We start from the raw sequence: 24,299 nt of genomic DNA, 5'->3' as shown, positions 1-24,299 counted from the left end.
ATCGCTGGCATTGGAAAAACCTTCTCTGTGCGTAAGTTCATTCTGGACTGGGCAAGAGGTTTGGAAAATCAAGATATAGATCTCCTGATTCCCTTCTCATTCCGGGAGCTGAACTTGGTCAGAGATGAGCAGTACAGTCTTCTCACACTGATCCATGATTTCCACCCAACATTAAAGAAGGTCACAGCAGAGCAGCTCGCTGCCTGGAAGGTTGGCTTCATCTTTGATGGTCTGGATGAAAGCAGGTCTTCATTCCACTTCCAAAGTAACAGTGTTTCTGATGTCACAGTGACATCATCAGTGGATGCTCTGTTGACAAACCTCATCAAGGGGAATCTGCTCCCCTCAGCCCTCCTCTGGATAACCACCAGACCTGCAGCAGCCAATCAGATCCCTCCTGAATATGTTGACATGGTGACCGAAGTACGCGGGTTCACGGATCCCCAGAAGGAGATGTACTTTAGGAACAGATTCAGTGATGAGGAACAGACCAGCCCAGACCCCCAGAAGGAGGAGACTTTAAAGAACAGAGTCAGTGAAGAGAAGCTGGCTGACAGAATCCTCTCACACTTGAAGACATCAAGGACCCTCTACATCATGTGTCACATCCCACTCTTCTGTTGGATCATTGCTACCATTCTGCTGGACATGTTGATGACACACACGATAGGACAGCTGCCCAAGACCCTGACTGAGATGTGCTGCCACTTCCTGTTGGTTCAAACAAAGAGGAAGAAGCAGAAGTATGGCGAGACAGATGAGGTTAATCAACGGCACCTCACAGAGACTGACAAGGATGTTCTTCTGAAGCTGGGAAGGCTGGCATTTGAACATCTGGAGAAAGGTAGCATCATGTTCTATCAAGAAGACCTGGAAGAGTGTGGTCTTGATGTCAATGAAGCCTCGCTGTACTCAGGAGTGTGCACAAAGATCTTCAAAAGAGAGAGTTTGCTCTTCCAGAAAACGGTCTACAGTTTTGTTCATCTGATCATCCAGGAGTTTCTGGCTGCAGTCTACTTGTTCCACTGTTTCACACAGAAGAACATGAAGGTACTGAAGACATTCCTGGAAGATAAAAAGTACAACAGTGACAGCTCCCTCTCAGACTTCCTGAAAGCTGCTAAGAAAATATCCCTTAAGAGTAAAAATGGCCATCTGGACTTACTTGTTCGATTCCTTCATGGCCTTTCACTGGAGTCCAACCAGAGTCTGCTAGAAGGTCTACTGGGTCAAACAGAAAACTGTCCACAGGAGATCCAGAAAGCCATCAAGAACCTGAAGAAGATGTACACTCGTGATGCCTCGCCTGACAGATGTATCAACATCTTCCACTGTTTGATGGAAATGAATGATAACTCATTACTTCAGGAGATCCAAAAGTATCTGAAGTCAAAGAATGGATCAAAGAAGAAACTGACTGGGAGCCAATGTTCAGCTCTGGCCTTCATGCTGCAGATGTCTGAGGATGTTCTGGAAGAGTTTGACCTGAAGAAATACAACACAGCAGAGCAGTTTCGAAACAGACTGATCCCAGCTGTGAGGAACTGCAAAAAGGCGAGGTTGGTAGTCAAGTGAATAGAAACATTCTAGAGTCAATCTATAGTACAAGTTCAAAGATGTCTCCTGTCAACTATAAGCTTACAATTTCGTTTTTTTGGAACCCTTTCCCTCATGCGATGGATCATTGTGAATAAATTATTCTTTTAATGTTTAATGCAACAGAATACCACATAATAGGCTCTCAAACAGTTGCTCACCTTTGCTACACAAATAGATGATACTGGGAGGCAGGACACTGGAACACTGTTACCTGATAGATTATGATACTAGGATGTATAGGACACTGGAACACTGTTACCTGATAGATTATGATACTAGGATGTATAGGACACTGGAACACTGTTGCCTGATAGATTATGACACTAGGATGTATAGGACACTGGAACACTGTTACCTGATAGATTATGATAGTAGGATGTATAGGACACTGGAACACTGTTACCTGATAGATTATGATACTGGGATGTATAGGACACTGGAACACTGTTATCTGATAGATTATGGATTGCTTTATATTCATCACTGAGAAGAAAGGAATATTTTGAAATACTAGGTTATCCCACATGGGGATTGGTTCACATATATTATCCAGACTGCCTCTTCATTCAATGGTCAGACTTGTAGGCTACTAAAAGCTAACAATTCCTCGCAACCTGAAACAAGCAAAGGTTTTATAGTCATCTAAAGCTTTCCCCACAAAAACACAAGACACTGGTATAGAGCCCTGTGGGACTCCGATCAACCGTAGGATTTAAGTGGTTAACTTCCATGACAGTGAACTATGTATAAATAATCTCTTATTCAATCTGCTTTTACAGACTTGTTGGCTGTAAGCTCAGAAAGACAGAGGTTGAAGTTGTGGCTTCAGCTCTCAGCTCTAATCCTTCCCATTTGAGAGAATTGGACCTCAGTAAAAACGACCTGCAGGACTCAGGACTGCTGCTCTTTGCTGGACTGAAGAGTCTACACTGTAGGCTGGAGATTCTACGGTAAGTTACATTTACCTGGTTTATTTTGATCACTTCTGTTTTATTATACTGTATTATGTGAATATAATATGAATGTTGTGTGAGAATGTTTTAAGCTTGTTATCATGGTAACGCAAGCCTATGTGCCTGTGTAGACATTAAAATTACATGTTTGAAAGTGTAATATGTCTTTAAAGCAAATTTAAAGACACATTTAAAGTCTGCGTCATCATACAACAGGATTGCGCACCGAAAATAGCTGATCTACAAGATCATAACACATTGAGGACGCAATGCCTGTGAGCTTGTAGATCGGCTATCTTCGATGTGCGACCCATTGTAGCTACGCCAAGGTTATCAAACTTTACTCAGGTACGCAACAGATCAACGGATATTAATATCCTGCATCTACCTACTGTACCAATCAACTATCTTTTGATTCGCCTATAGGCATGAGGTTCCCAAACTGAGGGTCGGGACCCCCAAGGGGGCTCTAATCCAGCTTAATGTGCAACATTGTTTTCTCACTCAACAGTAAACAAACCAAAATGTCTAAAGGTACAATTGTATTACCTTTAAGACCTTTTTAAAACCAAATTGGAAAAAATGTCAAATATTACAGAAGGAAGAGGCAAACATTGTGATAATAGCCGATCTACAAGCTCACTGCGAGGCGTGGTGAGCTTGTAGTTTGGGTATTTTCATAATATGTAATATGTATCTGTGGAGTCAAACTAAAAACAACATGTTTGTCCAAGTTCCAGATTCAATCATTTTATTGCAACTTCCACAGTTCACTAGTTGAGCTTTTTTACTCTGTTAAAGGGGCATAAAACCTTTAACCATTTTTTAATGTTAACGATATACAGTTACATAATGATTATATAAGACACTTCTTGTATCTTTGCATATGTTTGCTGCAATGTTTGGAGCTGCTGTTTTCACTTTTCTGAGTTTGACAAAAAAAAACTATTAGCAACTCATTGGATATTTGCTATCTTTTTACCTTTGGTCCAATATTACGTAGACAAACTATATTTAATATTCCCTCCACTTATGGATGAGGAGTGGTTTCATCATTCTTATAACTCAACTGTCCAGCTGGCGGGAGCATCACTTGCATTTCCTGGTTCTGTCTCTTGTCTCTTCACATAACCTCCATATTGTAGCTTATGAAATGTTATAATATTGGGGGAAATGCAAACTAACGTTGTGTCGGTGCTCCGCCTCGAAGCCAGATCAAAGCCTGCAGCTGTGGCCCAGCTTGAGGAGACAGGGATGAGACATAGATAGACTGAATGCTGGTCTCTAGCAGCTTGTTTGTAAAGCTTTTACACAGTTTAGGCAGTAAATATGCAATGTAGTTCATTGTTCATTTCACACGTTTAACAGCTGGTTGAAATGTAATCTGCATTTACAGACTTGTTGGCTGTAACCTCAGACAGACAGAGGTTGAAGTTGTGGCTTCAGCTCTCAGCTCTAATCCTTCCCATTTGAGAGAATTGGACCTCAGTGAAAACAACCTGCAGGACTCAGGACTGCTGCTCTTTGCTGGACTGAAGAGTCTGTACTGTAGACTGGAGATTCTACGGTAAGATACATTTTTGATCTGTTTTATTATACTGTATTATGTGAATATAATATGAATGTTGTGTGAGAATGTTTTAAGCTTGTTATCATGTTAACGCAAGCCCATGTGCCTGAGTAGACATTAAAATGACGTGTTTGAAAGTGTAATATCCCTTTAAAGAAAATGTAAAGACACATTTAAAGGCTACTTCGTCATACAACAGGATTGCACAGCAAAAATAGCTGATCTACAAGATCACAACGCGTTGAGGACGCAACGCCTGTGTGCTTGTAGATTAGCTATTTTTGACGTGCGACCCTATAGCTATACGCCAAAGTTATCAAACCTTACAGAGCAATGCAACAGATCAACAACAACGAATAATCAATATTCTGCATCTACCTACTGGACCAATCAACTATCGTTTGATTAGCCTATAGGCATGAGGTTCCCAAACTGAGGGTTGGGACCCCCCTCTAATCCAGATGATTAGCTGAATGTGCAACATTGTTTTCTCACTCAACAATAAACAAACCAACAAACCGTATAAGTGTAGACAGGGCACATTTATAAAGCTAAAATGTAATGACTTGTAGGACCTTTTAAAAAACAAATTGGCCAAATTGTCAAATACTAGAAGGTCGGCCGGCTACGCCGGCCTCCCCTCTAGGTCGCCGCGTTGCATCTATAGGAGTAGATATTCGTCGAAAAGTTTTAAAAATTTTTTGAGAAAAAAAATTTTTTTTGAGAAAAAAAGTTGAGAAAAAAAAAGTTTTTTGAGAAAAAAAATTTGAGAAAAAAGTTTTTTTTGAGAAAAAAAATTGAGAAAAACATTTTTTTTTGAGGAAAAAAAGAAAATTGGAAAAAAAAAAGTTTTGAAAAAAATAAAAAATAAAACATATTGGTGATGTGATGACGTGGTGTATACGGATGTTACTGCGATTGAGGTGAAAGAGAAAGTGGAAAGTTGTGAGCTAACTATTAGCTTTTTGTGTGTGTGTGTGTGTGTGTGTGTGTGTGTGTGTGTGTGTGTGTGTGTGTGTGTGTGTGTGTGTGTGTGTGTGTTCTGGCTACGCCCCCCTCGGTTGAAATTGGATCCGCCGGTCCCATAGCTGGGAATACGAGCCAATCACCGGTCACCATGGCAACGGGGGGCCAATGATAGAGTTATGGGCGGTATTATTCCCTACGTCCTCCTCCCTACCGTTGAGTTGTGGGATGCGGCTTTTGCTCATAAGATTACAGGAGGAAGAGGCAAACATTGTGATAATAGCAGATCTACAAGCTCTCTGCGAGACATTGTGAGCTTGTAGTTTGGCTATTTTCACTATATTTATCTGTGGAGATGAGTCAAACTATAATACTGCTCTGCTAAATACTGTTTATGTCTGGATAACTAGATAGGAAATATTGTATTTAACTCCCATGACAGTGAACTATGTATAATTTGTTTTGATAATCTCTTATTTAATGTGCATTTACAGACTTGTTGGCTGTAACCTCGGAAAGACAGAGGTTGAAGTTGTGGCTTCAGCTCTCAGCTCTAATCCTTCCCATTTGAGAGAATTGGACCTCAGTAAAAACGACCTGCAGGACCCAGGACTACCGGAGCTGCTCTGTGAAGGTCTGAAGAGTCTCCACTGTAGGCTGGAGATTATACGGTAAGATACATTTACCCAGTTTATTTTGATCACTTCTGTTTTATTATACTGTATTATGTGAATATAATATGAATGTTGTGTGAGAATGTTTTAAGCTTGATATCATGGTAACGCAAGCCTATATGTGCCTGTGTAGACATTCAAATTACGTGTTTGAAAGTGTAATATGTCTTTAACCCTCTAAGGCCCAAATATAGAAATACTTGAAATAAAAAATTGAAAAAAATCAGATGGTGTTGTAGGAGTGCTAATAAGAGGAAAATGTAATGTTTTTTTTCAAAAAAATGTTTTTGTAAGGTTTTATAGCCATAAATCATAAATCATGCTCTAATTTACATATGGGGGATATTTTTCACAATAATAACATATGTACATGTTCTAGACATTCTAATGGTCACCAAAAAAAAATAGTACAGGCATTTTACTTATGTTTTTGTGAGGAATAGCTTCCATGAAATAGTGAGATGTTGTTCGTCAAAACTCTGGAATGTCAGCGGGTGTGGCGGGTGTGAATGTCAGCCCCTGTGGGGGGTATTTATATGCAAATATTGTGGCCAATGGCATTGTAATACTAAACAATAGAATCCAATGGTGATGTTTAGGTGGTAGGGGGAGCTAAAATAAAATGATTTAAACCTTTTTTTGGATAAAATACAAACGTTGTAATATTACAACAGTGGGCCTTAGAGGGTTAAAGCAAATTTAAAGACACATTTAACCCTTTCCAAGCCCCTTAATATTAAAACCGGAATATACCGGACATCTGAGCGAGGAGTCTCAGCCGCGCCGTCTTTTACCGTACTGGGTCATTAAAAACGAAATAAATGATTTTTATCCGAAAATCGGCGATCGTCTAACCTTCCCTAGTCACCGCTCGTCCATCGATAGCTCATGGCTGCTCTGAGATGAAGCAGAAGTGACGTCAGCTCCATTCCTTCTTCAGCCTTCCTTGCTGTTGTCCGTTTGCTGTTTAGACGATTACATTAGCATAGCAGGAGTACTAAAGGCTAAGCTAGCCAAAATGCTCACATCGACCGTTCAGTCATACCTGGACCATATGCTGGGATTATATGCACACGTATCGCGCACGCGATACGCACGGGGAGCTGATGCCTTGGCCAAAACCTCGACTCTATGTCAATGGAGATCCAGATATTCATGGTGAGCAAACCCAGTGGGATTGAAAAAACAAGAAAAAAACGCAGCGGTCCAAAAAGGAGGGGTGGCGGGCTCATGTTTATAAACATAATATTATGTCTCAGATCATAATACAATAATAGAAATGTCACGGCTAATCTACCAACAACCATTCTATTTTGGCTGGCAAACTGTTAAAGGCTACTTCGTCATACAACAGGATTGCGTTTAGCGGACCCAGCTGGACAGTATAGAGGTTGGAGACTTGACTGATGAGTTTTAACATTTTATTGGTTAACTCAACGTAGAAACTGAAAGCAGAAAAATACATAAAATCAGTAATGCAGAAACACATCAATAAGCACCAGTAACACTCCCTAATCGGGAGATAAGCGACCGTAGGTCACTGATCTCCACAAATAGGGCAAAAATGTGTTTTGCCAAAATCTTCCTGATCCATGTTGATGACATGAGTGTAGACATACTGTGTAGTGATTTTCGTGATTTTAGGGCAAAATCTGTAGGAGCAGTGTCCAAAAATGTGTTTTTAAAAATCGGCCTGGAGGTGGCGCTATATGGGAGAGATTCATGTTGATGGGATGAGTGTAGACATACTGTGTACCGATTTGCGTGATTTTAGGGCAAAAATTGTAGGAGCAGTGTCCAAAAATGTGTTTTGCAAGAATCGGCCTCATGGTGGCGCTAGAAGAGGGCCATGTGAGAAATGAGGGGTGGGGTCTCCGCGCTGGCAACGCGGACGAATAGGTACCGGCCCCGGCTGTCCCGGTCGCTCCTAGCCGGAGTTACGGCATTTTATGTGAGCTGCAGTGTAGGGGGTCCTCCACTGGGGGCGCCACCACTTTTGCATCCGTTCTGGAGCACCAGGAGTGGGTGGTCCCCGGGAATTCCCCGTGAGCTGCCCCGTGGGGGTGGTCATTTGGTCAGTTTAGCACATTTGGTCATTTTTTACATCTGGGAGTCCCCCAGGGACCCCAGGTCCCTGGAGCTCCGGGGGTCCTTGGAGGTTGTAGTTTGGCAGGTAAGGAAGGTGTGTGCAAAATTTGGCATGGATCGGGGCAACGGTTGCGGAGATATGAGCAGGGCAAGAGTGTGACGTGTGAGGTGTGACAGACAGACTGACTGACGGACGGACTTACACTTTGTGCAGGGTTTGATAGTAAATGCGACCTACGGTCGCAATAATACATTTTCCATACAACATTAAATACATAAACCACCTTATAGAAAGATAAATGCAATATGCAACAATAAGACCAATAGTGCAAGCAAAACCATTATCACAAAATGTACCTTTTCCCCCTTTCCAGCTAGGCGCTAATAGGCTGTTTGCAGTGGCATGTCCATGGCGTCCGTGATTCAATGTCTCCTTTCATGTTTGATGTCTGTCCGTCCTTAACCGTCTTTTCCTTTCGTATCAAACACTTTGACATAAACCTTTTACACCATAAACCTTTACATCATGCAGTTTCGTTCAAGCCTTCCTTCTGAACTGAGGCAGCCACTCAGTGGTTTTAAGCCAAGTATAGCTGAGCTGGGTCCTAATCAAACTCATTCCCAGCAGCTGGCACAATTTCTCCATATTAGGGAGTTCCTGTCTCCACATTCATGAACAGGAAATAAAATATACATTCAAAAATAAAACCATCAATTGTGGGTCTGTTACATTGCACACTGAAAATAGCTGATCTACAAGATCATAAGACGTTGAGGACGCAATGCCTGTGAGCTTGTAGATCGGCTATCTTCGACGTGTGACCCATTGTAGCTACGCCAAGGTTATGAAACTTTACTGAGGTACGCAACAGATCAACGGATATTAATATTCTGCATCTACCTACTGTACCAATCAACTATCGTTTGATTAGCCTATAGGCATGAGGTTCCCAAACTGAGGGTCGGGACCCCCAAGGGGGCTCTAATCCAGATGATTAGCTTAATGTGCAACATTGTTTTCTCACTCAACAGTAAACAAACCAACATTTCTAAAGGTACAATTGTATTACTTTTAAGACCTTTTTAAAACCAAATTGTCAAATATTACAGAAGGAAGAGGCAAACATTGTGATAATAGCTGATCTACAAGCTCACTGCGAGGCGTGGTGAGCTTGTAGTTTGGGTATTTTCACAATATGTAATATGTATCTGTGGAGTCAAACTAAAAACAACATGTTTGTCCAAGTTCCAGATTCAATCATTTTATTGCAGCTAGCTGCCACAGTTCACTAGTTGAGCTTTTTTACTCCGTTAAAGGGGCATAAAACCTTTAACCATTTTTTAATGTTAACGATATACAGTTACAGAACGATAATATAAGACACTTCTTGTATCTTTGCATATGTTTGCTGCAATGTTTGGAGCTGCTGTTTTCACTTTTCTGAGTTTGACACAAAAAAACTATTAGCAACTCATTGGATATTTGCTATCTTTCTACCTTTGGTCCAATATTACGTAGACAGACTATATTTAATATTCCCTCCACTTATGGATGAGGAGTGGTTTCATCATTCTTATAACTCAACTGTCCAGCTGGCGGGAGCATCACTTGCATTTCCTGGTTCTGTCTCTTGTCTCTTCACATAACCTCCATATTGTAGCTTATGAAATGTTATAATATTGGGGGAAATGCAAACTAACGTTGTGTCGGTGCTCCGCCTCGAAGCCAGATCAAAGCCTGCAGCTGTGGCCCAGCTTGAGGAGACAGGGATGAGAAATAGAGAGACTGAATGCTGGTCTCTAGCAGCTTGTTTGTAAAGCTTTTACACAGTTTAGGCAGTAAATATGCAATGTAGTTCAGTCTTCATTTCACACTTATTTTCAAAATTGCCATCTTCCTCTTTACAGTCATTCTGTGCTGTCAAGTGATGTTGTCTATTCCACACTCTGTTCCCTGGATAACCAGATAGGAGATATTTTATTTAACTTCCATGACAGTGATAGCCTGACACTCAGCCTGAATTAACATCTTGTTTCACTCCATTATTCAGTCTGAATAGTCCAAGGCATTTTCTGGGATGGGCCGCCGTACAGATTTTCGAACGAGGAAAGCCTCTTCAATGAGAGCACTTCTAGACCCCTGAATCGCCAAAACAAAACTTTAAAGGAGTGTGGCTAGCGATTCAGGGTCTGGAACTAGGCTATGACAGTGAACTATGCATAATTTGTTTTGATAATCTCTTATTTAATCTGCATTTACAGACTTGTTGGCTGTAAGCTCAGACAGACAGAGGTTGAAGTTGTGGCTTCAGCTCTCAGCTCTAATCCTTCCCATTTGAGAGAATTGGACCTCAGTGAAAACGACCTGCAGGACTCAGGACTAGTGGAGCTGCTCTGTGAAGGACTGAAGAGTCTGCACTGTAGACTGGAGATTCTACGGTAAGATAAATTTACCCAATTCATTTTGATTTATTATGTACTGTATTGTGTGAATATAATATGAATGCTGTGTTGAGAATGTATTGATAAGCTTGATATCATGGTAACCCAAGGCTATGTGCCTGAGTAGACATTAAAATGCAGGGTTCGGATTATGTGGGGGCCAATGGGGGCTTAGCCCCCATAGATAAATCTTGGACCCCATAGTCAAAAAACCCTATGGGGGTCTCTTTTTTTCACATGTTTTTTTTTATTTTTTTATTTATTGTTACCCTTATTATTTGACTGACAGTCCCACATATCATACCAAAATGTCCACATAGATACACGTATTCATACATTGCCGGCAAATATCGATTTTTCAACACCAGGGATTTTCACAGTTAACATAGAGTACAGTTAACATAGGTGCAATACCGCCAGCCGCCTGCACTGTTTGTAGCGGGGGCGCTAGTGAGATAAATTGACGGGATTTTGCACAGTGAGGAAGAGAGAAGAAAGTTACGCTTTTGTCAGCTCAGCTGTCAGCTGTTCTCTCTGACCGTCAGAGAGGGGAGAGGAGAGGAGTGGAGGAGAATACGTTGCATCTTGTCTTCATTTTACAAGGTGAAGTTAATTTGAGCAACACAGCACTGTTTGTGTTTAGTGGACACACATATTGTACACATGCTGTTACCCAAACCACGCTTGCACACTCACATTAATTATTATGAGAATAAAAGTAGGCTATGTAATCATTATTCAAATTATAATCATTATAGGCTCCACTAAATGGTCAGTCCATAAATGTAGGCCTATTTGCAAATGGAAAGGGGGGGAAAACAGCTTGTTTACAATTCACTTTTGCTACCTCTTATATTAGATTTTATTCTCTGTATCACAATGCTTGGAGTTCCCTAACATTGTTTAACTATGAATTAATTCAGTTAGCCTTTCATTATAGCCCCAAAGACACCCAAAATAATATTGTGAAAGGAAAAATACGATTTAATAAAGGAAACCCGTTTTAGACGACTTTATACCTGAAAACATCCATTTTAGACGACTTCATACCCGAAAATACCCTACTTTTCGAGGCGAGATATCACCCAAATATGATGGCCCCCATAGCTCTCTGGGTATAATTCGAACCCTGTTAAAATGACCCCAAACATGTTTGAAAGTGTTATATCCCTTTAAGACAAATGTATAGGCTACTTCGTCATACAGCTGGATTGCACATGACAAATAGCTGATCTACAAGCTCGCAACGTGTCGAGGACGCAGATCGGCTATTGTTGAAACAAGGGGGTCCCCAAATTTTTTTGGGGGGCGGGGGGTCCCCATATCATAAGCTTAATATGCAACATTGTTTTTGCACTCAACAGTAAACAAACCAATATGCTGTACAGTATAAGTGTATAGCATACACAGGGTATCTGCACATTTTTAAAGGTCCAATCTAATGACCTTTTTAAAAACAAATTGGTCAAATGGTCAAATAAGAAAGAGGCAAACATTGTGAACATACCCAATCTTCAAGCTCCCTGCAAGTTTCCAAGTGATTGTCAGGGTCCCCAGTTCAAAAATGATTATCAATCAATCAATCTGGTGTTTCATTCTTCATTCAGACTGGCTCGCTGCAACTTGCCAGAGAGATGCGGTGAACTTCTGGCCTCAGCTGTAAGCTCTCATCCCTCCCTAAGAGAGCTGGACCTGAGCTCCAACATGATGGTGAATGTTCCAGTCCTGGAGAACTGCAAGTGAGTAGACTTGAGCTGTGTCCATGTTAGTTAGTGCACTGAATGTGCAGTGTTTCCCTCACGTGTCTCTGAACAGAGTATTCACTCTGACACAAAGTCACAAATAGATCTGTACGTACCTGTATTAGTGTATTTGGTAGGGCTGTCAAAGTTAACGTGATAATAACGAGTTAACGCATGAAATGTTTGCCTTCACAATGCATGTGTGTGTTTGTGTGTGCATGCATGCATGGGAGATGAATAGTTTAAGTGTAAATTTGAACACACAATTTGTGTTAGAAAGCATTACTGCAATGTTATGTCCATCTTTTATTGCACACCTTTTGTTACTTGAAGAAGATTCTGGACTGTATTTGTCATTGTTCCAATAATAATTAACATGCATTTGCATAAAGCAAGCGTTTGTCTATTCTCATGTTAATAAGAGTATTTAAATCTTGAAAAAGATCAGTTTAAGGTAGATTTAGAACAGATACAAAATATGCAATTAATTTGCAATCAATCATGAATAACTATGGACAATCATGATTAAACCGATTAAATATTTTATCGTTTGACAGTCGTAGTATTTAGTTTATCAGATAGAATAAATTATGTTTTTCCTCACTAATGTTTCACTGGCCGTCTATCCCAGAATTCATTGCATTAGAATACCTGAAGCACAAGGTGAGAAAGATGGAGGCAGTAGGAAATAAACTGATAACTATACATTATTTTCATCTTCACATGTCAGTTTAATTAGTTCTGACATTCAAGTAAATAATTATGAATCTGTGTTTAACACATCTTTGATTTGCACAGTGTACAGTTTACACTGGGTGAAAAGAGAGATTATCTGACATATACTGGTAGAGTATATGACAGTTTATTTACAGGTATACTGGGCATAAACCAACATTATTGGGTATATACTTTTTGAGGGATATTCTGGCATATTCCTCTGTATTCAGTGATAATAGGTGATATACTGCCCCCAGCTAGACAAAGGCACACCAGGGGGTCTGGTTCATTCCTTTGACCTACAAATTGACTATTTGTTTAAAGAAAGGGGAGGAGGGCAAACAGCCCCCCTCCCAAAAAGACACATTTTAGCCTTGTATATCCCAAGTATTTGCCTTATCTCACATTTTTAATTAATTACACTGTTGTAAGAAGTAGAAACTTGCAATCTCATGTACTATAATGACATTCAATGATGACTAATTAGAAACAGTTGCATGATACAATACGTCTTTATTTTTGAACATCATAAGAGATACAGTATAGTATTGTACAGTATTGTCCCTGTTGCGTTATTTAACCACTTGAGCCGTCAATACTTAATACATTTTACCTTATACTCTGTACTTAGTCTGTTCTTTTTCCCCTCTACAACAAACCTCTTTGCTGAAAATAACCGATCAACAAGCTCACAACGCATCGCGCTGCGAGGCGTTGTGAGCTTGTAGATCTGCTAGGTTTGGCTAAAGTTATCAGAATATGGACACTAGGGTTCAAATGGTTAATGTAAAGAAGGAGAAAACGTTCTATCCCGCAAAGAGTTGGAGGACCCTCTGTAGGCACTTCCTTTTCTGTCTTAACCAATCACTTTCCTTGTAAGTGTGAAAATGTGACCAATCAGGTGTCTTGCTACCACCTTTGAATTTTAACTGCCTGGCAGTCTGGCAGTCTGGTGCTGCTTGGTGAAGAAGATAGACAGAGAGGAGAAGTTGTAGGCCCTACTTAAATGAATGGATCATTTTAAAACTGTTTGGTAAGTTGCAACAAATATAATTCTATAATTCTATGCAATAGCTTAATCTCTTCTTTGTTTTCTGCCAAATTAGAGGGACAACAAATGTTGATTAGATTATATTACATTAGGTTGTATTGCTTGTTGTGCTCACATCATATTGTCTGTATTTATCAGTGGCAAATTCTTTCAAACTGTGGACTGGAGGCCTTTTTAACCACTTTTATTTAACCAGTTAAACATTGAATTGCATGCATTGTTTGACCAGGGCCAATTTTTTATTGTCCCCCTGCACCAAATCTCTTCAACAAAATAGCCAATCTACAAGCTCACAACACATAACAATTGTTGTAAGCCTCTGCTATTTTTGGTCAAATGTCAGCCCATAGTTTCACCAAATGTGTACCTTTATGACATACTGTATTATGTTTTATGCTGTTTGCAGGATGCCTTAAGATGAACGCCAAGAAGCCAAGACAAGCCAAAAAGAATGAGTGTAAGTTACTGTACAAGGAACTGTTTGTAAGACTTTTGTGTTCCTGTACTAACTCTAATTTAACAAATTGTTTAATTGCAGTTATTTTACAGTCGTGAGACACTGGCATGAGAGACAGAACTCACTTTAAGTTATTTTAGACAGTTAAGAGCCACTGACCCCTTTGTCACTGTAATGCTAAAGAGGTGGGGGTTGGGTGTCTTCTGGTCCAAATAAGCATAGCCAACTAACATTCTTCTTCTCATTAACAGTGTGTCTGTTCTCCACATGAACCATGTTGTTGGCCGACGTTGGTTTCACCAATGTATGCTGAAGTTTTAACGGGTAGGCCTAAGCCTAAACTACAACATGTCAGTTAAACACACACACACACACACACACACACACACACACACACACACACACACACACACACACACACACACACACACACACACACACACACACACACAATATCATATATATTGAATTGTGTTGTTTTCTGTAGATTTACAATTAAATAAATCCTAATTGTATTTTCCTTGTATTTTAGGTCGGGTGATGTGGAACGTTTCACCTCCACCGAGAAGAGATGGCCAGACGAGGTGGGGCCATCACTGCTGGCCTGCATTCTTTATTCCACCATTTTACTTTCTTTTTTTTTTTAACAATTTGTTGTTGTCTTTTTCTTCTACAGATGTTTCATGTCAAGGACCCCCACAATTGTAATTGACACCATGTATGCACCATCTAAAGATTTTGTAACAATGTTATGCTTTCCAACAAACTGTTCTGTTTTAGTTGTGTTTCTCTCAATAAAAACAATTTACCTGACTGAGATTTTTGCCTATTTGTTAATAAATTAATTCTATGTCACACAGTGCAACACATTTTGCTTGTAGATCTGCTATTTTGCTATTATTTTTTTTAAATTGGAATACTGAATAATGATTAACTAGAATATAAATATACAATAATATACAATATATATAAAATATAATGGACCCCCCAATGTGGATGGGGGGGGGTCCATGAATACCCCCCCCCCCCCAATGTGGAGGGGTGCCCCCCCCCCCTCCCCTGGGGTGCCGCCCCCCCCCCCCACACACACACACACACACACACACCACCCACAGATCACAGCCAATCACAGCTGGCTTAGTGCACATGCTCAGTGAAAATGCAGGTATAGGGAGGGGGGGAAATTCCCTCCCACCAGTGAGAAATCCTGGGACTTCTGAGGTGTGAGCAGCCACAGCAGGGGTTCACGAATACTTAAGTAGTGGTACAAAACGGCTATATACCGAACTGAATACTCCTGAATATCTGGCAGATTACCTCATGTTTATGCCGGTTTATTTACTGAATATACCTGTCATAGAATGTTGTATACCGGTCCGATAATCTATCTTTTCACCCAGTGTTAGCAACGTGTAAATGATCACTGAACTAGACTGCAGAGAGAACAGTTTAGTGCCTCAAAGAAAGTAAAATACCAGCTAAACAGTGAACCTACAGTAGTGTCTGTCTAAACAACATGCTATCTAAATAACATTCTGTACTGTATGTGTGGTTGAGAAATAACAAGATATATCCAAGATTTATCGGCATAGTAAAGTTGCATCAAGAAGGGATAAAAGGAGAGTGGAGTTCTATGAGATGAGATATACTTTATTAATACCCTGGAACAGGTTACAGGTGTTACAGGTGTCAGTGTGACAATAAATAGATACACTACTGGACAAAAACAAGGACTCAAACACAAAGTACCAGAGTCGATCCATGACTGTGGATGAGGGAGAGTGTTCTTATACATGTAAATTGTAGTCTGATGGCAGTTGGCAAGAAAGAGTGTTTATACCACTCTGTGTGCATTTTCGGGGGGAAAGTGAGCCTCTGTAGATCACCGTAGAGAGGATGGGAGGGGTTAACCAGGATGGAATTTAGTTTGTCCCTAATCCTTCTTTTTTTTTAAACCATGTTTAAAACACTTTTATTTTCACAAGCCTTTGAATCCCCCTTTTTCCTTACTATGTTTAATGTTTTTAATGTGAAGTACTATGGTTGTCAATTCTACTTTTATTTTTCATTTTTGATTGTTTGTAATGATGCATTTTTAACCTGTGAAGCACTTTGGTACAATGAGAGTTGTTTTTAAAATGTGCTATATAAATACATTTGATTTGATTTGATTCCAGGGGCGGGCTGGCCATCTGGCATACAGGGCATTTGCCCGGTGGGCTGGTAGGCTAGGGGGCTGGGGGGGCTGGTGTAAAAAAAAAAAGAAAGAAAATAGCCAAAGTTCTGACACATTTTGGCACTAATCATGTTCATACTCCGCTGTTTGGTGGTGAGAACTGTATGTTATACAATTTATGGATTGTGTAGTTGTGTAGTTATCATTTGTGGTCTGTAAAAGTTGTGGTATTAAACACTTGCGTATTTATATGTGCCGCCCTCGACCGGTAGAGTATCTTCGCATGCGTTGGTTGTGGGGGCTGGTCTGGCCAAGATGCCAGGGCTGAATTTTAGTCCCAGTCCGTCCCTGTTTGATTCTCTCTACAACTGACTACAGCCCTCCCATTCGGAGGCCAACTACTGAGCTGGCCTTCTTTATGGTTTCATTTAGCTTGTTCAGCTCCCCCACCTTGGCTCCCACAGACTGGTAAAACATTACAGCAGCCTGCTGCACACATTAAAGGACTTGAGCCTCCTCAGGAGGTACAGTCTGCTATGTCCATTTTTGTACACAGCCTCTGTATTGTCTCTCCAGTCCAAGGCCTTGTGCAAGTGGAACTTGTAAGAGTCCACAATCTCCACCTCTTCCCCCTGGATGGTGATGGGTACTGGGGTCCTTCTCTTGCTCCTTCTGGTGTCTATCACCAGCTCTTTGGTCTTCTTGATGTTCAGTATTAGGTGGTTATGTTCCACCCACCACACCTCTGTACTCGTCATCATTGTCATCATATCAGTAATAGAACCCACGATGGATGAGTCGTCTGAGAACTTGTGGAGATGGCATTTACCAGATCTGAAACTGAAGTCAGAGGTGTAGATGGTGAACAGGAAAGGTGACAGCACGGTTCCCTGGGGTACACCTGTGCACGTCGGACTGGCAGCCTTGTAGCCGAACATATTTTGGCCTCAGGGTTAGATAGTCTGTAATCCAGACCACCATGTTGTGGTCTACATGCATTGCCGTATATGCTTCTCAGCAAGCAGCAGAGAAGCCTATAGAGCATACATGGGCAACTGGCGGCCCGGGGGCCACATGCGGCCCCCACCTTCACTTAATGCGGCCCGCAGGTTAATACCGGAATACTAATATATTGATTTCAGCTGTTTCCAAACATGACCTGCTTTTCTAATAAATCAAAATATTTATTTCAGGATTCCAATTAAGAAATAACAAAGAAAAATCAGGATTCCAATTGAAAAGAAGCAAAAATAGCCGATCTACAAGCTCAAAACGCATCGCAGCGCGATGCGTTTTGAGCTTGTAGATCTGCAATTTTTTGCTAGAATGACAAAGTAGGATGTAGCAATATGCAATGTGGCCCTCTGGAATGAAGGTGGAAATATAGTGGCCCTCGCCATCATAAAAGTTGCCCACCCCTGCTATAGAGGTTAAGGTGGAGTCTGAGGAGGAGATGAGATCCAAACTGGGCAGCAGTGAGTACTGTCTGGATGGGCTGCAGGACCAAGATAATGATAGGAGAAACACTGTAGTGTCAGCTAGTGGAGACGTTGTGTTAGACACTGAGAGATTGATGCATTGTTGTTCTACTTCCTACAGAGTGAAACATGAAGATTGGCTTAATTCTCAACTCATCACCAGATGTGAGTATCTGTCTGTCTGTGTCAATATCACACATTAACATTTTATACACTGTTGTATGCTTGGTTGGCTCCTCTCCAGATGCTGTTCTGAAAACTCTTCAGGAGAGCTTCCAGGGAATTCAGGTTTCTCTGCTCTTGGCCTGGTCCTTAACACCAGCAAGACTAAGTTTAAACAAACCACCAAATAACAGGCTAACACCTCATCTGCACTGCACGCGAGCGAGCGACGCGACGCGACGCGACGTCCCGCAAAATACTGTCCGCATATGGAGCGCCGGCCATTGTGTTGCGACGTAGCCTGAAAATAATACGTGTTTGGGGGGCAGGACATGGCCATTTACCTCTATGGACATCAACGCGAAACCTCGCTCAAATAGAGCCTCTGCGAAAACGGGAGGGGAGGACGACATCGCGGCACGACATGTTTTCGCCTGCGGTAGATCAGGACGTCCCCATTGAAACAAAAGTATTTTAATGAGATTTCATCGCTCGCGTCGCATCGCGGGCAGTGCAGATGAGCTATAATAAAACATGTTTTCTATTAAGGAATGCTCACATTTGACTGAGTTGACATGTTGATGTTGGAATCCAAGATCACAGAGATTCTATTATATGGACCAGAGGGCTTGTAGATTGGCTATATTTCCAAAAACAACCGATCTACAAGCTCACCATGCATTCTGAGCTTTTAGATCATCTATATTTGAAAATTAGACAAATCACAGATCTACAAGCTCAAAATGTGTAACATCCTGATGGGTTCTGAATTTATTTTTAGTAACATACTTTTTTTAGTATGTTTGAAAAGTACAAAAAAACAGATAAATTACAAGTAGGGTTGCCACCCATCCCATAAAATATGGATTCGTCCCTTATTTGAGAATTAAATGTTCGTATCAAATCAATACGGAATGTGGTTTTGTCCGTATTTTCCCAAATGCCCCATACAGGACTGTCACACAAACCTCGAAAATGTTCTGGCGGGGGAGGGGGTCCCCAGATGATTAACTTAATGTGGAACATTGTTTTCTCAACAGTAAACAAACCAACATACAATATAAGTGTATAGAGTTAAAATTATTGATTATTTTGGGGGGTCCCCAGTTTCATAATGATTATTCTGGGGGGGGGGGGGGGGTTACCAGTTCAAATATGATTATTGTGGGGGTCCCCAGTGTGTATTTTCCACATTGATGTCATTTCACATAAACTTCATGTAAACATATTTTCTCTCAGAATGTCACTTCTCAACCTGGAGGCTTTAAGACATCTTACTGTGTTGTCGTCAGACACAGACCTGGTTGTGAGCTTGTAGATCTTACTGTGTTGTCATCAGACACAGACCTGGTTGTGAGCTTGTAGATCTTACTGTGTTGTCATCAGGCACAGACCTGGTTGTGAGCTTGTAGATCTTACTGTGTTGTCATCAGACACAGACCTGGTTGTGAGCTTGTAGATCTTACTGTGTTGTCATCAGACAAAGACCTGGTTGTGAGCTTGTAGATCTTACTGTGTTGTCATCAGACACAGACCTGGTTGTGAGCTTGTAGATCAGTTATTTTCACTATTTTAAATGTTTAGAGTTTCAACCCGACAGCGACGGTGCATTTTAATTATTTAGAGTGAAAACAGTGTGTGTGTGTGTGTGTGTGTGTGTGTGTGTGTGTGTGTGTGTGTGTGTGTGTGTGTGTGTGTGTGTGTGTGTGTGTGTGTGTGTGTGTGTGTTAACTCCACGTTAAAACAAAGCCGTCGTAACCGCAGGAAGGAAGTAGTGTTGATTTTGACAGCAGATTTTAATTTAGTTTCAGTCAAAGTGGTTTGAATAAAACTCCATTTAGTTTTAGTCATATTTTAGTCATCTGAAATGTTTTAGTTTTGGTCTAGTTTTAGTCAACTAAATATCATATGATTTATTTGACTAAATCTTCAGTTGATTTAGTCGACTAAAATGTATTTTGATGGACCTTGATGATATCATAATGGATGATTTTACACTTGGCTGCATGCTGGAAATAGCAGATCTACAAGCTCACAACGTACCACAGTGTGACGCGTTGTGTGCTTGTAGATCTGCCATTTTCATTTTTATATATATGTATTTATTTGGGTACAACAGGTTACATGTACATGCATTGATTTAGGGTTTCAATATATAATTTAGTCCCTGTGTCCCCATTTTTTTCTCTTTTTTTTCCTAGAAACACCATCTACACATAAGACAGAGCCGGACACAACATAAAACAAATGCAACAAGATATATATGCAATAAAAACAAATCCTAAAATAAATGACGCAAAACAAAACAAAAAGAGGTCACAGAAAAAAAGAAAGAAAGGGGTCACATCAGCTACAACAGTCCACAGACATGTCTAGTTTTCCCTCTATTGGTGTGGCAGTGAATCACTGCCACAGCCAACATAGGTTGTCAGACATGTCACTACAGTCACTATCTGTCGGGAGGGGGGCAACCGTATCAGATGTAAGTGATCAAGTAGTGGTTTCCATATTTTGGTAAAGATGTTCTCATTGCCTTTAGATCTAGCACTCATTCTTTCCATGGGTAAAATATTACATATAGATCTGCCATTTTCAGCAACATTTATTTTATTTCTACTGCATCTCTTTTTAGTCTAGTTTTTATTTGTTGACTAAATTGTCAATATATTTAGTTTTAGTTTTTAGCGAGTCGACGAACATTTAGTCATAGTTTGTTATTAATCCACGCAATCCCATACAGGATGGCGTTACGCTATCCATTTCAATAGGTTTTAGAAGTCTAAATAACAATAGACATCTTTAAGCATATATTTGCAACGACTTGCTCTGAAATCTAACTACATCCATCTCTCAGTCCCTCCTAATTTCAACATCAGAAACCTCTGCCTATGACCCAATGCATTGGTCCTCCTCTGTAACCTGAGATTAACTGTAGCTCGCTGCTGGATCTGACTGTTGGTTGTATTATCAGAGTAGTTATTTTGAATCTAGGATAATTAGATCCAATGAGGTGTTTTTGAATATAAACTAAACCTTCGAATCAATATCCCAACAAGTTAGGCCACACTTAGATTATAGGTTCAACACACCCTATTTAAGCAGATCTCTATGGTTATACATTTCATAATGATGCATATAAAAATCAGATTTTGAATGATATATTTTGCAGGTAAATTTATTAAAGAAATAAAAGCTTTTACAGAAATAGAAAAAGGCAAAAGCATTCAAAGTACATTTCAATGTTCCCAATTTAGTCTAAATCATTGTTTCCATTTTTACACTATAATGATAATAATCATCATAGTAAGAAAGCAGAATAAATTCTTATTACCCTTTCAAAGGTTAGAGATGCACCAACCGGTTGATCATTTCCATTCCATACTTTCTTTTACAGAATTAAAATTGTTAATCCTGGGGGCTCTCTCTCTGTCAGATTGGTGCAAGAGGTCTTTTGGCGTGCGACCTCTCGCTGGGGTAGAGAGCCCAATGTTCCTTCTGAAGGGGACAGTATACTGTATATACACCTCTGCCAGACTTTGTCTGGATTCACTTCCCCATAAGTGTGCCCCAAGTCGCTTCTGCATTTGTTGTTTTCCATTTCAACCAAATTCCCCCCATGTGTGTCGCTACATAACAGGATGCAAGTCTGTGGTAATCCGTCTGTAAAATTTTCGTCACATTTAGCCTCATTTAGCCTTCAACAACCCACAAATAATATTTTGCATCCAGCATTTAAGCAGTACAAAGATGCTTATCTTCGGCTTGATCTAAAATTAAGGGAAAACAGGGTTGAAACGCTGATTTAAAAGCCCAGTCTTTTAGACAAGTTTTAGTCAACAAAATCAACACTAGAAGAAAGGTTACTAATACGCGTGTGAGTGTGAGTGTGTGTGTGTGTGTGTGTGTGTGTGTGTGTGTGTGTGTGTGTGTGTGTGTGTGTGTGTGTGTGTGTGTGTGTGTGTGTGTGCGCGTACGTACGTGCATGTGTGAAAAATGGCAGATTAACAAGGTTGTGGTGCCGTGCTGCAAGCTTGTAGATCTGCTATTTTTGAAAAATCATGAACATTTGTGCAGGTCTTAATATTTTTGACCCGATTCCATTCCAAACCGTTCTTCTAGATTAGTGGTCCTCGAACCTTTTCATGTCACGGACCCCCAAAATTACATCGAATTGGTCGCGGACCCCCATCTCAAAAGGTGTTGTTCCAGGGACCCCGGAAGCAAAGTTGGCTTTGAAAAATACACCATTCAAAGGTTTGCACAAATGTTCATGCTTTAAAAAAAAATAGCAGATCTACAAGCTCACAGCACGTTATTTGGTCACTGGGTGCCAGAGTGGTGGGCGGCGACCTCCACCCATCCGGGGTTCCCACAGGGGTCCTTGGGGGCTTAATTACCAGGTGGTCCCCAGTAAACTAGTTCACACAACATTTTATGTATTAATGCATATTGCTCTCTGTTGGCTATTCAAAAATACAGATCTACAAGCTCATAGGGCATAATTTGGTCATTTGGTGCCAGATTAGTTGGCGGGGATCCCCCCCTGGTCCGCGGACCCCCAGGGGTCACGGATTGTGCACCAGGGGGTCCCCAGTAAACTACTTTGTGCCACATTTTATACTTTGAGCATTTTGTTCTCTATTGGCTATTCTAAAAATAGCAGATCTACAACCTCATAGGTTGTCATTTGGTCGTTTGGTGCCAGACTAGTGGGCGGCCACTTCCACCTGTCCGGGGACCCCACAGGGGTCCTTGGGGGCTTACCAGGGGGTCCCCAGTAAACTAGTTCACGCCACATTTTATGCACTTTATCCATATTGCTCTGTATTGGCTATTTAAAAATAGCAGATCTACAAGCACATCATTTGGACACTGGGTGTCACACTAGGGTGCGAGGACCCCCATCCGTCCGCTTCACCCACAGGGGTCAAAATAGCAGACGTACAACCTCAGGGCATGCTGTGAGTTTGTAGATCTGCTCTTTTTGAAAAATCCTGAAAAGGTGTGAATATTTTCACCCCATTCTATAAATGTCTTCCAAATCAGTGCTTCTCAAACTTTTCCATGTCAAGGACCCCCAAAATGACACAAGTTTGGCCGCGGACCCCCATCTCAAAATATCTTGTTCCAGTCACAAATGTTCGCTTTTAAAAAGAATTATTCAAAGGAAAAAATACATAAAAATAAGAAATAGCAGACCTACAAGCTCGCAGCGCGGCACTCGGTGCCGCGCTGTGAGCTTGTAGATCTGCTATTTTTCAATAGTTAAAGCATAAAATAATTAATAAAGTGGTTCCATGTCTTATTTCAAGTGTGTGTGTGTGTGTGTGTGTGTGTGTGTGTGTGTGTGCGTGCGTGCGTGCGTGCGTGCGTGCGTGCGTGCGTGCGTGCGTGCGTGCGTGCGTGCGTACGTGCGTGCATGCGTGTGTGTGTGCGTGCGTGTTGTGTTGTGTGTCAGTCAGTGAATGATGTATTTAATGTTTACTGTGTTGTTTTCTCATCAGATTTCCAGCGTCTCACTCTGGACACAAACACAGCAAACAGAGACCTCTCTCTGTCTCAGAACAACAGGAAGGTGACATGTGGTGAGGGACAGTATCAATCATATCCTGAACATCCAAGGTTTGATGCATATCCTCAGGTTCTGTGTACAGAGGGTCTGACTGGACGCTGTTACTGGGAGGTAGAGTGCAGTGGATATGTTGAGATAGCAGTGACTTATAGAGGAATCAGCATGAAATTAAGTGGTAATGACTGTGTGCTTGGACTCAATAACATGTCCTGGAGACTGGACTGTGATGGTCACAGTGGTAACAGTTACAGTGTCAGTCATAATAGTAAGCAGACTGTCCTCCCTGTCAGGGCCTCTAGGGGGGGCTCCAACAGAGTAGCAGTGTTTGTGGACTGTCCTGCTGGTAATCTGTCCTTCTACACAGTGTCATCTGACTCACTCACACACCTGTACTCCTTCCACACCAAATTCACTGAACCTCTCTATGCTGGGTTCTGGTTAGGCTCCTCCTCCTCAGTGTGTCTGTGTGAGCAGAGATAGAGTCTCTATGTGAGGGTGACATCAGGTCGCCATGGTTACTCAACAATAACATGTTTGAGTGAGTGCAGGTTGTCATGGCTACCACGTCATGGACTCCATATTTGGGCATGAGTGACTCGTGGTGACATCACGGTGACATCATCATGATGATGTAATCAGCAGCACAGTGACA

At 41.0% G+C, this 24,299-nt stretch overlaps 1 protein-coding gene across 1 annotated transcript in view; it reads left to right on the top strand.

Moving 5' to 3' along the window:
- The window catches only part of LOC308292806 (protein NLRC3-like), a gene marked incomplete at both ends in the record, with an annotated part of 5,859 nt that extends 96 nt beyond the window's left edge, over nt 1-5,763 (top strand). The window contains 5 exons of the mRNA XM_080735232.1: nt 1-762; nt 1,051-1,559; nt 2,379-2,549; nt 4,042-4,119; nt 5,661-5,763. The exon at nt 1-762 is cut by the window's left edge and continues 96 nt beyond it. Coding sequence (XP_080591358.1) covers nt 1-762; nt 1,051-1,559; nt 2,379-2,549; nt 4,042-4,119; nt 5,661-5,763 — 1,623 coding nt within the window. The remainder of the gene's footprint in view (nt 763-1,050; nt 1,560-2,378; nt 2,550-4,041; nt 4,120-5,660) is intronic.
- Nucleotides 5,764-24,299: the final 18,536 nt, after the last annotated feature.

This window comes from Nannobrachium achirus, assembly GCF_963921795.1.
Source record: "Nannobrachium achirus genome assembly, chromosome: 10".
NCBI classification, from domain to species: domain Eukaryota; kingdom Metazoa; phylum Chordata; class Actinopteri; order Myctophiformes; family Myctophidae; genus Nannobrachium; species Nannobrachium achirus.
Note: the sequence above shows the minus strand (reverse complement) of the source record. Positions and strands in the feature narration are given on the sequence as shown.